The sequence below is a fragment of the Myiozetetes cayanensis genome, unplaced genomic scaffold (genome assembly GCF_022539395.1).
Source record: "Myiozetetes cayanensis isolate MyiCay16 unplaced genomic scaffold, myiCay2020 scf13, whole genome shotgun sequence".
NCBI classification, from domain to species: domain Eukaryota; kingdom Metazoa; phylum Chordata; class Aves; order Passeriformes; family Tyrannidae; genus Myiozetetes; species Myiozetetes cayanensis.
Genome location: NW_026086937.1, coordinates 10,269,092 through 10,283,314, shown reverse-complemented (window position 1 = coordinate 10,283,314; position 14,223 = coordinate 10,269,092). Strand labels below are relative to the sequence as shown.

At 43.0% G+C, this 14,223-nt stretch overlaps 1 protein-coding gene across 1 annotated transcript in view; it reads right to left on the bottom strand.

Annotated features, from left to right (window-relative positions):
• The window catches only part of LIMS2 (LIM zinc finger domain containing 2), a 31,923-nt gene extending 19,361 nt beyond the window's left edge, over positions 1–12,562 (bottom strand). The window contains exons 1-5 of the mRNA XM_050307993.1: positions 12,507–12,562; positions 12,217–12,398; positions 1,406–1,565; positions 402–468; positions 23–143 (exon numbers count right to left, since the gene is read on the bottom strand). Of these exons, the coding sequence (XP_050163950.1) occupies positions 23–143; positions 402–468; positions 1,406–1,565; positions 12,217–12,227 (359 nt within the window). The 5' untranslated portion in view covers positions 12,228–12,398; positions 12,507–12,562. The remainder of the gene's footprint in view (positions 1–22; positions 144–401; positions 469–1,405; positions 1,566–12,216; positions 12,399–12,506) is intronic.
• Between the last annotated feature and the right edge of the window lie 1,661 nt (positions 12,563–14,223).

Genomic DNA, 14,223 nt, shown 5'->3' with positions numbered 1-14,223 from the left:
CCAAGCTCCTTCTCTACCTTACCTGCCAGCATTCTTCACAAAGCCCAGGTCAGCAAGGGTGACATCGCAGAGCTCACAGCGGAAACATTCTGGGTGCCAGTTGTTGTTCATTGCCTTGATAACACGCCCGATAATGAACTCACCTGCAAAAGGAACAGCGTGAGATGCATCAGGAAACAATCATCAAAATCTACTGCCTTCATAATCCTTTCATCACTTCAATTCCACAAGTACTATTACAGTCTAACAAAGCAGTATCATGCTTTGTTTCCATCCAGACCTCCTGCTCCTTTAAATGACCTCAGCAATCCCAGCCCAGGGCTGGATGTCACAGCAACGCTGGGAGGTTTGCACAGCCCTGTAGCTGTCACCCCACGGTGCTGACATCTGCCCCATCTTACCGCATTCCCCACAGCAAGGAGCAAACAGCATCTGAAAGTCATGCTCACAGTACTTCCGACCTTCGAACTGCAAACAAAACAAGAGAGAAGGAGCCCTCGTGAATAACTGAACAACTTTTACATTTCGACAGTTCAGCATCATTGTCCATTGAAATGACCAATTAGTCAAGGTCACTCAAGGTTTCCAGTTTTAGCTCCCCCACACACCCCTGTTTTTCAATTCCTAAAGGCTTTTATTAAAGAAATATCCAGATATGGCTTCAGCCTCATGGTGAATGTGCACAACAAACAGTTACATTAACAGCAATGCTGCCACAAGACAGTAAAAATCCTGAAGAATCAAAGTCCTTTTCCTACAGTTGCCTTTAATTTAATTTTTGCTTTACTTTAGTTCAGAACTACTCCTACTACATGAGGCTAAAACTAGTGTCAAAAAAAATATACAGCCTGTTTAAAATAATGTGTTATTCATAATATGTGCTCATGCACATTCTGTAAAAAAATTTCCATGTCATTTTTCAATGGGTTCACCTATTTCAGTTGCCCAAATGAAAAAGTTTGGTACAAAATGTCTAAGAATAAAAACAAGAATTCACTCATGTTTAATGAAATAGTAAGGCCAGGTTGGAGGGGGCTTTGAACTGCCTGGTCTAGTGGAAGGTGTCCCTGCCCATGGCAGTAGGTTGGAACAAGATGATCTGAGAGGTCCCTTCCAACCCAAACCATTCTATGACTCTGTGATGATTAAGAAACACTTTTAGTTTTCTTTCTGAAATGTCTCATACCCAAAGAGCAGCTTTTGCTGTTACTGAGGGAATATGTGAGGAGAAAAAAAGGGAAATTAAGTTGGAAGCTCCTCAAAAAAATTGGCAACAGAGGTTTAGGGCTAAGAAATTAAACACGCAAGAAAGCTGAAAATTCTTATTTCTGCCAGAATCTTCAGCTAATTCCTTGCATTTTAACGGAGCTATTTCTCTTACGTTCCACACAGTCTGAGAACTCACCTCATAAAAGAGTCCCTCTGGGAACTGCCGAAAGCACTGGGCACAGACGAAGCAGTTCTCGTGGTAGAGCTCCCCGTTGCTGTTCACAATCCTCTCGGCAGGATTGAAGCGCGCCTGGCAGCGCTCACACACCGCGTTGGCCAGAGCATCAGACATGTTACTGCCAGAAGACAAGAGCAGGAACGTGAGCGATGCCACAGCCGCGTCAGCCAAGTTTCCCCAACACCTCCAAACGCAACGTTCCCTCCCGCCGCTTTAAACTCCCTTTAATGTGAAAAGAAAAGATTGAGGTGTCAATTCATCACTGACATCAGCTGGAAATAAAGTTCTAGCAACTCCCATGCCACAGATGAGGTCGTGTGGCAGACTTACCTGTTGCACACTTCTGGATACTTCACTGGTCTTTCACCCCACTGTGTCTTCCTGCTAATAGCTCATAGCAAATATTCACAGTTTCAAATAAACTAGCAGCTTGGAGAGCAGCAAACTCAATGATTCTGACTTCTTTGGATTTCCAGCCTCATTACGTACACCTCTGAGGATTTCTGATGTGCACTAAGCACGCACATCCCCTTCACTGCAGGAATTAGCAGGGCACTTTCCCCTCTACACACTCTGTCTTCCTGCCAAATTAACTGAAACTCTCCAAGTGTTACAAAGGTATGGGAAGACAGAAGTACCTCTGGATGGCCTGGCCAATACATCAGCTTCATTTGCTCAGAAAGTGAGGCTAAAAGCTCCCCAAAGCCACACTCACAAAACACACAACAGACATTTCCTCTGTCTCCCCTAAAATATGGAACGACTCTCACCTCTTTCACAAAATTTTCATGCTTGCCATCACGCTAATCTAAGTTAATGCAGTTTTAAAATCATGTATCACATGTACCAAGGGGGAGGGAAAAATTATAAGGTAAGTCTCAGTTTCTTGTTGCAATGTAATCTTTTTTTTAACGACTAGGCTACATCCAATAACATAAAAATTCAACATTGTTGCACTTTCAGATATAGAAAAACTATTTCATGCCTTCTGGGCACCTTTTGAAATCTGTGATTGGAAAGACTGCAGTTTTATAGATGAGAATATAAAAATTTTCCAGCATGTTAAGAATCTGTGAACTATTTGTATAGTACTTTTCCTGAAGTACATGACGTAAGCATAAAAAGAAAGATGGCTTGGTTTAAAAGTTTTTCTTTCTTTTTATATTCAAAAGTACTCTGAACTGAATTTTCATTGTTAGTGTTATTCTACAACCCAACATGCTACTTTCCACACGTTTTCATGGGGAACTGTAATTCAAAAAGCACGTTCCAGCAGCAGAAGATTCTCTTTCCTCTAGTCTCCCCCTCTCAAAACACGGCACTGTCTGTATTCCAGGGCTTTGTACTATGAGCACAACTGGACTGAGCAGGCAGCAGCCTCATATTCCTGAGGCAACAAAGCCAGCCCTGCACTCCAGCTGGCTCAGCTGAGCCAAGTGTCTCCCATCTGCAGCCTGCACAAACATCCAACACCGTGACCTGGAACGACCGCTCTCAGTAAAAGGAGACTTTCTTTCTACTGCTTCAATTCCAAGAGATGCAAAAACCAAGGGAGACTATAATAATTTCAAGAATGGAATACCAATTTAGCAGAAATTTGTTATAGCTTGTTTCCTTATGGCAGTATGAAGGAGTTTTAAAAACAGACATGGAGCAGAATTACGGACAAGCAGGAAATCCTGTAATTTCACAAACTAGAGATCACAGGTTAAAGTAACATTTTTATCCTGACACAGTACCAAAGGAACAGGTCAGCACAAACACACCAGTGTTTGCAGCAAAGCTGTAGAGATTAATCGGCTTGGTTTTCGGTTACCACTCTCTGTTATACCACATAAACGTGTGTCAGGACTTGAAAATATAATCTTCCCATCAAGTATTTTTTTCCCCTCTTGAAAAATTTGCTTCCAGAATTCCAAGACTTCAGCCAGCCAACAGCCATGATTAAAAAAGACTCATGTCAACATAGTGTAAAAACTCCTCTGGCAAGAAAACCAGGCAAGCCAGTAGGTGTTACACTCTACGTGTTAACAACAAAGCACCATCTAAGCTTGTGTTTGGTGCGTTTTTGCTTTATTGACATGAAATCAATGTTTTAAAAAATCCTGGTTTCCTTTCTTTTTTCTTTCTCCAAAGGGACCTAAGTTTACACTCCTTTCCACTTAAGACACTCTATTGTTTCACACTCAAGCTGAAATCTGCCAGTTCAGCGTTGCCCTAAAGACATGACTTGGCATTTATGCAGAAGTTTAACATCTGCCAGTTACTTCATTTCTCTCAAGTACACACCCCTGCGTGTCCTCTTCCTTGGGCAAACCCAAGCATTTAATCAGCTAGCTCGAAGTTAAAATTAACCAAGGCTGGAAGGAAGAGGGAGCACAGCGCTAATTCAGAGCACTTTTATGATTCAGTTTACTCCACTGCTGCAAAAACACTGCTGCCAGCAGCACGGGGAGACAAAGGGCAACACAAAACCCATCCTTCGGATGGTGGTGTACCAGGAGTGACCACTAAAGTTTGACTTGCTGTGTCAATCATGAGATACTTAAGAGCTAAATCTTTCCCACAAAGGACAGCCCCCAATCCAGAGTGCTGCTTCTGTTCTGTTTGCTCACTGATTTTTTGCTACTCAGTAAAATAAAGAATCTTCCTCTGTTTTAACAATAAGTTGGTGACACAAAGACAGGAAAGGCTATTAAAACATGATGAGATCAACATCCTGAAGTTATCCTGTCCAGCACAAGCTCAAAAAATACCAGTTCTCAAACAATGCTTTTACCAATCTTTCACCATTATGTGCCACATCTTTAAAAAACTATCTTTGTCAAAGTACCTAATTTAGAGAAATTAGCTTTTTACCATAATAACTAGCTTTCTCATGCTTTGATTTCTCAGAAGTATTTACTATAAATTGATCTCAAATGGAAAGGAAAAAAAAAGAAAAACAATTCCTTATTTACAAGAAGTATAATAATATAGCATTAATTAGGAGACCCATTTTGTGCCCCAGGTACAGGTGCTATAGGAATATTTGAAAGCATTTTACCTTCTATCATTGAAGTCAAAATTACCTCCTTTTTTTAAACATCTGTTCACAGGTATCTAGCACTGGTGACAGACTTAGGAAAAAGAAGCAAATCTGATAATTGCATTGCTAAGGCAGAAGAGAAGCTCCAGCCTTTTCATTAGTAGAATTCATTATCTGAAATGTGGCTGTAAGACAAAATTAACCAAAACTAGACAAGCAGAAGAGATGAACAGTCTCAGACTTTGCCAGGTTCAAGAGAGGAACTGCAGGAGCAAGGAGTGCTTCTGTCAAAAAAGCCCAGCAAAGTGAGAAGTCAAACCCAAAAGAGCTATCATCACTTGCACATGTGATAGTTGTCAGCAGTCAAGACAAATATCAGAGCATTCCAGTTGAGGGGGTTCTTCCCAGCCCCACAGTACGGCTGAGAATTTGTGGCTTCAAGTCCTCAGCGTCGACAAAGACAAAAGGAAAATCTGCTGGGACGATATCAGACCTCATGATTAATTTCACAGAGAATGACTAATGCAAAGACAAAAGAAAGAGGAAGGGTATCAGGTCATGAACTTGTGCTGAAAACCAGCCCTCAGCTACCCTTATCATTCCAAAATCCCTTTGCTGCTATTGACTTCTATCTGGACAACTTTCCCAAACTGAATTAACTTCTTTAAGATTATTATTAAACTTGTCATAAAACGTTAGGAAAAAAAAAAACCCTGTTTGTTCAATGTTTGATTTGTTGTTTATTTGTTAAACTATGTGCATAACTTCACATTTTCAGCATTTCTCCTCCTGCTTGCAGTAAATTTTCAGTTCATTCTGATTAAGTATTTTTGCATTGGCTAAACAAGAAATTAACAGTATTTCTCACAGAGTATCTTCCTTGAACATGCAGCCCTCAAACTCTCAATGAAACGAACATTTTTTGTTCTTACTCAGAACATAGGGATAACCAAAATTAAGGAAAACATACAAATGCAACTTATGGTCACAATATGGAAAAAACCCCCAATCTCTCCTTGGCCTACCAGCAACAACAATGTGCTAGTAGTAAAAGCCAGGGGGTTAAAAAAGATTCCACATATGTCAGCTAAGACCAGAGCACAATATCGATGCTTGGGAAGCCGCTGTCAGGCAGGCCTTTGTGAACAGCAGCAGCAAAGTCTGTTGATATTATTATCAGGTATGTACCACTTCTCCCAGAATGTCTATTTGATAAATAGCTCCCAACGCACATTTAATCTTTCTCTTCTTCACTTCCACTCTCTCAAAGGAGCTTAAATGTGATGTTTGTTTACCAGCACTGATAACACAAGTCATTCCCATGGTGTTCATCAATTATCACCAACTAGCAGCAGTACTTTTCGATTACTCTCACTGGCCTGAAGAAAGGTCATAAACTATCAGCACCCATCAGGAAGGAGAAGCAAAAATTATCAGTAGCTCAAAAACCGTGGATAAAATACAAGTCGGGAAACAAATTTCTCAAATTGATTATAATCTTCAGCACTGTCACCTGCTGAGTAAAACCAAAACATGTTTGCTTTATGCTCACCTTGCTTTAAGAACTATGATGTGAAAAATGTACTCAATTTACTGTACATATGCTTTCTCAATGCTTGTTTTGTTTTCTCTCACAGGTTCCTTCCATGCTTCTCACTCTTCCTGAACAGCATCCTCTCCACTCGATGGCATCACCAGTTCCTTCACTACCTTCTCACTTCCCTCCTTGCTAAATTCTGATACATTCAGTTTTATTTAACTCCTGTTAATTTATCTCCTGTACAAAATTCACTAATGAAAACTCAGAAGTGAAGTAAAATTTTAATGTGAAGAATAGGGAAAAGTAATGATCAAATCAAGCAATGGAATTGTCTGGACAGATTTAAGAGGCTCTGGTGGACATGTTCTAAACAATCTCATGAAGCAGCTACACTTGAAATTTCAGTTTCTGCTGGATTGGAATTATTTACAGGTACAAAAACTAAAATCAACAAGCTTTCTATTAACATAATAGGTGAAGAAATGGACTACTGAATCCTAAAATACAAGGAACAATAGAATTTCACTGACATCTTGAAAAATTACTGCATTTTCCATTTTTTTTAATTCCCACAGTGCCCAAATACTTCACTATTAACAACAGCAGCACTACTCCTGATTCTGAACAGTCTAGCACAGAGCTAGAAACGGGAAAGGTTCTCCATTGTTGTTTTCCTGTTATTGTTAAAAACTGAAAGTCCTTTCCTTCATAATCCACTTGGAAATTAAAATAAACCTCATCCCCTCTGGCTGCATGCAGACAACTCCCCCTTCAAATAAAAAAGCCCTACCACCAGGACCAAACACCTATGAAATCCAGGAAAATGCTTCAGCAACACCATCCCCTTCATGTCCCAGACATACCCCCAGGTCCCAGCTGCTGGCTGTGTCCTGTCGCTCAGCAGGGCCCCTGTGCCACTTGGCCGATCCTGCCGGCGCTGGTAGAGCCTGGAGGATGCCAGTCCCTGGAGCCTCAGGCCAGCCATGGCACCCAAGGCCACCGGGAAGGGGAATGCACAGACAACTGGAGCCAAACCAGCAACATCCCCAATCAATGAGTCACCTTCCTTTGGGGAGTTGCCTTTACATTTTAGGAGAGTGAAAGCAGGATGCACAGACCCCTGCTCCAAGCATTGTTTCTTACAACCTGTCTCCCATTCTGCCCCAGCCTCAAGGACCCTGGCAACTTCTTTCCTGCATTCCACCTATCATGTATTACTTATTTAATGCAGCACAACAAGGTCTACACCAGCACTTCACTCTGTGTTAGCCTTGCAAAATGGATCTGTATAAATGTCCTAAGTGAGGTTAAAAAATAAAAAATCCCATCTCTTCACATAATTAAGACACCTAATTCAAGAAAACTCTCTGATCAAATCACAGAGAAATACAGAAAAGCAGAGCAGATTACTAGAGCTCTGGCCAGCAAACACTTTAGTTTACTGCAGATCAGTATCTGACCCTGCCATCTCCAAGTACTTCCCTGCAGGCTGCTGCACCACACAATGTCCTACCAATACTGTAAACAACTGAAGTGTTCCTTCTATTTGGATAAAGCACATTCCAAAAAGTCATGAAGGCTTCTGCTTTCCGGACACGCTGTAGCCAGCAGAAGTGGCATGCAGGAGCAGGGAGAAGGAACATATTTGGCATTCCAGCCTCCAGAGCTCTCTGCTGGGAACTGAACAGGGCCTTCAAACAGGAGTTCACCCTTTCTACCACTCCCCCTGTCCACCCACTGCTGCAAGAGAGAAAGAGGATCACCCGGCACAAATAGCTCGGGCCTGGGGTAGGGATTAGGAAAAGTAAAACTTGAGAACACAGAAATCAGTCTTTGAGAGAATAAAGGGGACAGGAGTGGAGGAAGTGAGCAGTGGAGTCAGTGTAATTTGTTCAGCATCACCATGAAAAGCATCTTAAGAGTCATTACCAACAAATTCCTTTTCAGTAAATTGTAAAAAAAAAAAAAAAAAGGATTTTTGTAGCATGAGCATGAAATATATTGCGTGACTACAGCTTGGCAAGCTACAGAGGAAAAAAAGACAGGAGTGATGACTTCACGAGTTCTAAATTAATATTAACCAGCAGATATCCCTTGTGACAATAAAGAAAAACAGAAGGGTTCTGCCCAGCATAACAAGCACAGATAAAAGAACAACATACTTTCAAAGCCACAAATCAGTAACCTCAAAATCTACAATTCACTCCACATGTTACTGGGAGTTTCAGCTCCTGACCCGACAGCAATCTGCCACTGTAATTTCTTTCAGATTGTAAGCGTGGCTTATCCAATTCTATTTTATGATATCAGTGGAACAGAAGAAAAATGTCCTCCATATGGGGTGGTTTTGCTGACCTTTTAAATTTCAGAGCAATAAACCACTTTTAAAATGTAAGATTAAATCACCTTTTTACTTTTAGCACAAAGCAAAATATTAAATCACCACAACACTAATCTCCCTTAACCTTAAGTTATCTGGCTAAAAATCTCTTTCTCTTTCAAACACCTAAACTTTTCCTGTTTTGACTCATATGACATGATTTTAGTGGTTTTCAAATCACCACTCTTCCACAGGAAGTATGACTCTTCTTCAAGAGGGAAGATGAGGGGATTAAAGAAAGAAACCCATCACAACAATAAATACCCTGCCTTCCCATCCCTCAAAACAACCTCACTCACACACTCCTCTCTTGCCACCTCATACACAAAGAGTGAAAAGGCACAGGTTTGTTTTTCTTTCCCTCTTGGCAGAGACAAGACTGATGTCAAAATCTTACGGGTGGTTACTCACTGGCCAAAGCAGAGAAAAGAGCAGCTACACTTCTTTCAGGCATTAACAAGTGGTTCTTCCTTGGAGAAGGACCTCTATGGCCTCAGAACAGACTAAGGACTTTCCAACAAGGTAAAATCTATCTAGAGAGCCACAGAGCAGACACAGACGCAAAGCCAAGATTAAAGCTGTATTTTCAACCCAGAAGAGCAGAAGTGGCTGCTTCTAACTCAGAGAGGTGAGACATCTTTCATTTGATGCAAGTACTTTCTACTCATTGCCGAGAACCTTTCTTAATATTATCATGGATTATACTCCCTCCTCCTTTACACCCTTCCACTTGCAACTGTTCCATGAAATGGAGCACATGCACAGCAGCAGCAGCTCTTCTACTCAATTAAAAAGCATCTAGTCAACTAGCCTAATTGAAAATAATATACCCTTATTTCTTACCTCCACTGGATTAGGAGCAATCAATAAGTGTATCTGTAAATGCAGCTGCTCTTCTTTTGTTGACTACAGGAAGTGCATAGGCGTATCCATATCCCAATTTGACCAAGTATAGTGATAACAAAAATGTCTTACAAAAATAATTATGCTCTGAAACGTGCACTTGGGAAAAATTATTTTCTCGAGCTTTGTATTAGATTAATTTCTAAAGGCAATACAAAACAGCCCAGGTATATTTTACTTTTGTGTTTTCTAATCAACACCACAGCAACAAAGTCTTAAAAGAAACTCTTCCATTCTGCTTTAGTTTCTACTTTGGGAATCGGACAATGTTTTGCTCACTGGTCATTCACAGATTGTCTTTCTTAGGAGTAAATCCATCACAAAGACAAAGAAAAAACCTCGAACTATTAAATGGAAAAAAAAAAACAAAAAACCCAAATCAAACAAAAAACCAGCAAACAAACAAACAAAAAGAACCGACCCCACCCCAAACTCCAACAATCCTCAAAAATGCAAAAGTCAAAATGAACAGATGGACCAAATACATCAAATACAAATTCTAGCAGCAGCCTTCACTTACTTATTAGTAAGGAAAGACCATAGTAAACTCCTAAAGGCACCCAAAAATCACATCAATTGTATTTCTCAACACTGCAAAACAGAGAAAGGTTGCTTAGAAACATACTGGGTTTACATCTAATACATTATCTCCTACACAGAGTTTATTTCCAAATGTAGTTAAACAACACGTAACGTCATAAAATTAAAACGTGTGACCAATAGGTCGAGGGAGGTGGTTCTCCTCTACTCCACTAATAGCCTAGCCCAGACCTGGCAGTCACAATTACTATTTGCAAATTTCGATTATCTAGTTATCACTTTTCTCTAACAAAACACAATCCTCACACTCTAACAATCTAACTCGTAAGCCGTGTAAGATTTCAATTTCACTTGCTAAATAGTCACCTAATTTTAATAATTTTCTACTATGAATACATAGATGTGCACATATTTTTTTCCTGGAGTTATATTTTTCCCTACTGCTAAAAATCAATAAATCAAATTACTGCATCTATTTAAATTTCCTCTGCAACTAAATGGGACAGAACACAATGAAAATGGAGTTATTTTTCATTTATTTTAATTACCAATAATGCATCAGTAATCAAGATTATCTAGAAGAAAGTCCTTGGGAAGAAAGGTGAAATGAAAAAGAACATTGTTTGAGCACCTTGTGCTTTCCATTCTTCCTTGCTTTAACACACTGTAAAACACCACAATCACTCCCTTCCCTCTGTCAAGTTTCAAGACTATTTATATCCTATTCCTGACTTGGGAAGGTTCCCACATTGTGGGAGTGCTCCTGCCATACAGGTCTCTTTTTGCTGGGAAGCTGCTACCCTAAATGGATGATACTATAAACAGGGAAACAGCTGTGACAAACATCTTGGATAGAACAGTCAATTGTTCTGTCCTGGGAACGACAGCAGACAATTTTAGAAATGTTCATAGTTGACAAACTTCCCAGGGCAAACATTTCTGAAAACATTAAATAACACTTGCCTTCACTTTTTCACAACCTAAAGCCAAGGCCTGCTCATTTTAACAACCCCCTAAATACACCCAAGGAAAAGGAGACAGAAATCCTGCATGGCTTTGAACTGCACACTCTGCAGTGTCTCACCTGAGGTAAACCTGTTATTCTAAACAGTACCACACCACAGTTCTGTAAAAATAAAATCAGCTGGGTTCACACAACCACAATTCTTCCCAGGTCCTCTCCTTCTGTCTCCATTTAGAACCTGGATGGGTACCCATGACTTGTGAACATTTAAGACTCTTGAGTCTTCCTCAAGTTGTAAGGAAATGAATATAAGCTTGTAAATACACATCTATTTCACACGTTAGAAAAAGAAAAAAAGGAACCATTAAAGACCAGGCAAAACCCAGAAGTGTTTTGAGCATCTACAATTACCCAAAAGCATCAATTTGTCATCATAGAGAGCAAAACCAACACCCACCCAAATCATAGATAAGCATACAGAATTATTCAGCATCTTTTCATACCCAACAACCTATCAATCCGGATCTAAATCGAATTATCATAAGAAGATATATAACACAAACATCAACACATGACACAAAAGAAAAGTGAATATTTATAAACAAACTACTGTGGATTCACTTCAGTATTCCTAGCCGAGAAGAGCAATGCCTCAGGACTACAATAATGATAGTAAGATTCAGGAGGATGAGTATCCTGAAAAGGGCACCCTATTAATTTCAGTATTCCTCCTTCTTCATGCACCTCATCTCCAAGGCATTTAACAAAAGCAAGCTTATTTTCACAAAGCTTTATAACGTCTGGATTTTATTTGACAGATGGGAGAACAAAGGGACACTACAGCACTTGTGCAAACCCTCGCAGAATGCTAGTAAACGCTTTTCCCGCTGTTCTCCTCATTTACATCTGTCAATTAGGTGACTTTACATCTCCGCTATCAGACAGCATAGGTGGAGAATCAAGCTCCAGATTTAAACAGCTCTTGGAACATGTTAACCCCAAGGGCAGCTGGAAGAAGAGGAGAGTGCACGCGTGGGCAGAGGGGCTCTCAGTGTGGATGGGTCAGAAGGGCCCGCGGCGGGGGCAGCGATGCCCCGAGCCTGGGTCCCGCCGTGCGGCCGCAGAGACCCGGCTGCGGGGCGGGCACTGCCCGCACCTTCGGCTGCTGCCTCCCAGCTCTGCTGCTCGTCTTCCCGCCGCCCCTCGCTGTGTCCCCGGGCAGCCGGGTGAGGCACAGCGGAGCAGCCCTGCTCCCCTCCCGCGGCTCCGCCCGAGCCTCACGGCAGCAAAGCGTCCTCCCCCTCACCCTTCCCGCCGGGCACAGCACGGCGTTAGCCGGGGCGAGCAGGAGCTGCTCCCAACCCTTCACCGCCTGCCCAGGGGCTCCCAGGGGCACTCCCCTCCCCGGCCTTACCTGCCCGTCATGGCTGCGGGGCCGAGGGGCTGCGGGGCGGGACCCGGACTCCGGCTGGGCCGCGGCGGCCTCAGCGGGCAGCGCTAACCCCGCCCCGGCCCGGCCCGGGATCCTCGGGCGTGGGCGGGCGCCGCAGCCCGTGGTGACTCAGGGCAGCCCCCCCGGGCCCGCGCATGCTTTTCCTATAAAGGGAAAAAAATAGGGAATAAAGAGGCGGCGGAGCGGGTTGGGGGGTGGGAGTCGGGGCACGGCGCCTGCCCCTGCCCCGCTGCCGGAGCCGCTTCCCCCACCTGGCAGTAAACACATGGCAGCTACTACGAGCCTGGCCCGGAGAGAGGCGGCGCTGGCCGAACCGCTACCTGGGGTACAGTTATGTCTGACACAGCTCCCTGGCGTGACTTTGTTCCTGTGATCAAAGCAGCCGCGCTGCCAGCCCGCCGGACAGGCTGGAGCACTCGCTGCGCATCCCCGCAGGGGGAGCTTTACCCTCAGGGCAGCAGAAGGCACCTCTGGAAGGCTCCTAGAAAGTGGTGATGGCAGCTGTTGGTGCCGAAGGATGAGGGATCGCATTCCCTATGAGGGACACCTCCAAGTGCGTGGTTTTTCGTAACATCTAACCCCTTCTTGCCTATGTTCTGAGACATAATGTATCAATGCTAAGGTGATCCACCAAATGGGATGGGCAGCTCCTGCCCAAAAGCAATTTCAAGCGATGTTTTCATCTTATGAGGTAGCCTGATATGATGTGACTCACCATTGCTACACATATTGTTGCAGCTTGGGTCTGATGATGGCAACTCTGTGTTTCCTGGTGTCCAAACATCTCGTTTTTCAGCCCTGCAGTAAATATTTAGAATTGTACAGGTTAAATTAGCATTTGATGAGTTTATTACTTACTTAAATCAGCATGAAGAATTGAGTTAAAGGGATTTATTTTGGTTTAACTTTTGGCTGAGGAATGAGTAATAGATAATAAGTAACCAGCAACTCAACAGATTTGGCTGAGCAATCGACAAGCTTTTAGTCATTCTCTGCATCCCTATTCTCTCCCGTCATAAGGGTGTCTGAGTGCCATCATGTCGTGTATTAACCCCTGCAGTTCTCCTTTAGGGAGAAGCACAGATTACTTGGATTGGAAGTGCAAAGGAGACTCCAGATGTTTCCAAGGGTGCTGAGAGGAGCACAGCACATGGCAGCACTCAGGCTCAAGCAACCTCCCAGCCACCAGGCCATCAGCACAGCCACTCCTTCCTCTCGCCTCCTATGTCCAGTGGGGCTACTGTGAGCTGTATCCATCTCAAATACCATCTTTCTCTTACCAGCCTGGCAGAGATGGACTTGTCTCCCTGTCAGGGCTTGTCTGCAAAACACTCATCCCAGGGATGGGAACCCAGTGATGGGCACTGGGATGCCTGGGCAGCTCTCAGATGGGCATGGATAAAGGTCTGCCTGCAGTCCCTCCACTATGGGCTGCTCCAAAGAGGCATCATGAGATGCTTCACCCCAGATGGACCCTAACACCCCAAAGATACCCAAAGAAACCAGCTGGCACTAGAGAACGTTGGTACATTGTGTTTGCAGAGGAGTATAGACAGCAATTCCCGGTGCCGACCTCCCAGAGCTCCCACACAACCCCAGGTATGTTCCTGCCCACCCCAAATCCCTGCCCTTCCAGCCTGAGAACATCATCCATCATCGGCATTAAGGCCGAGGGAATCTTCCCTCACAGAAATTAAATCCCAAGCAATAGCCCTCAGAAATGCCTTAAAATAAAAGGTGTTAGTTGGACAAAGTTTTGTTTCTATTAAGTTTGGATTTTTTCCAAACCAGAACTGCAGAACCCATGGAAAGCTTTAACGGGTGGGCCAGACCTGAGATGCCCTGAAGGCAGGCATGTGCATCCCTTTCCTCAGGGAAATAAACTGCCAGAGGCCACTCCTGAGGCTCTGAAATGAAACTGGCTTCCTGCACAGAGAGACATCCTCACCACGTGCCAGGAGCGTGTCT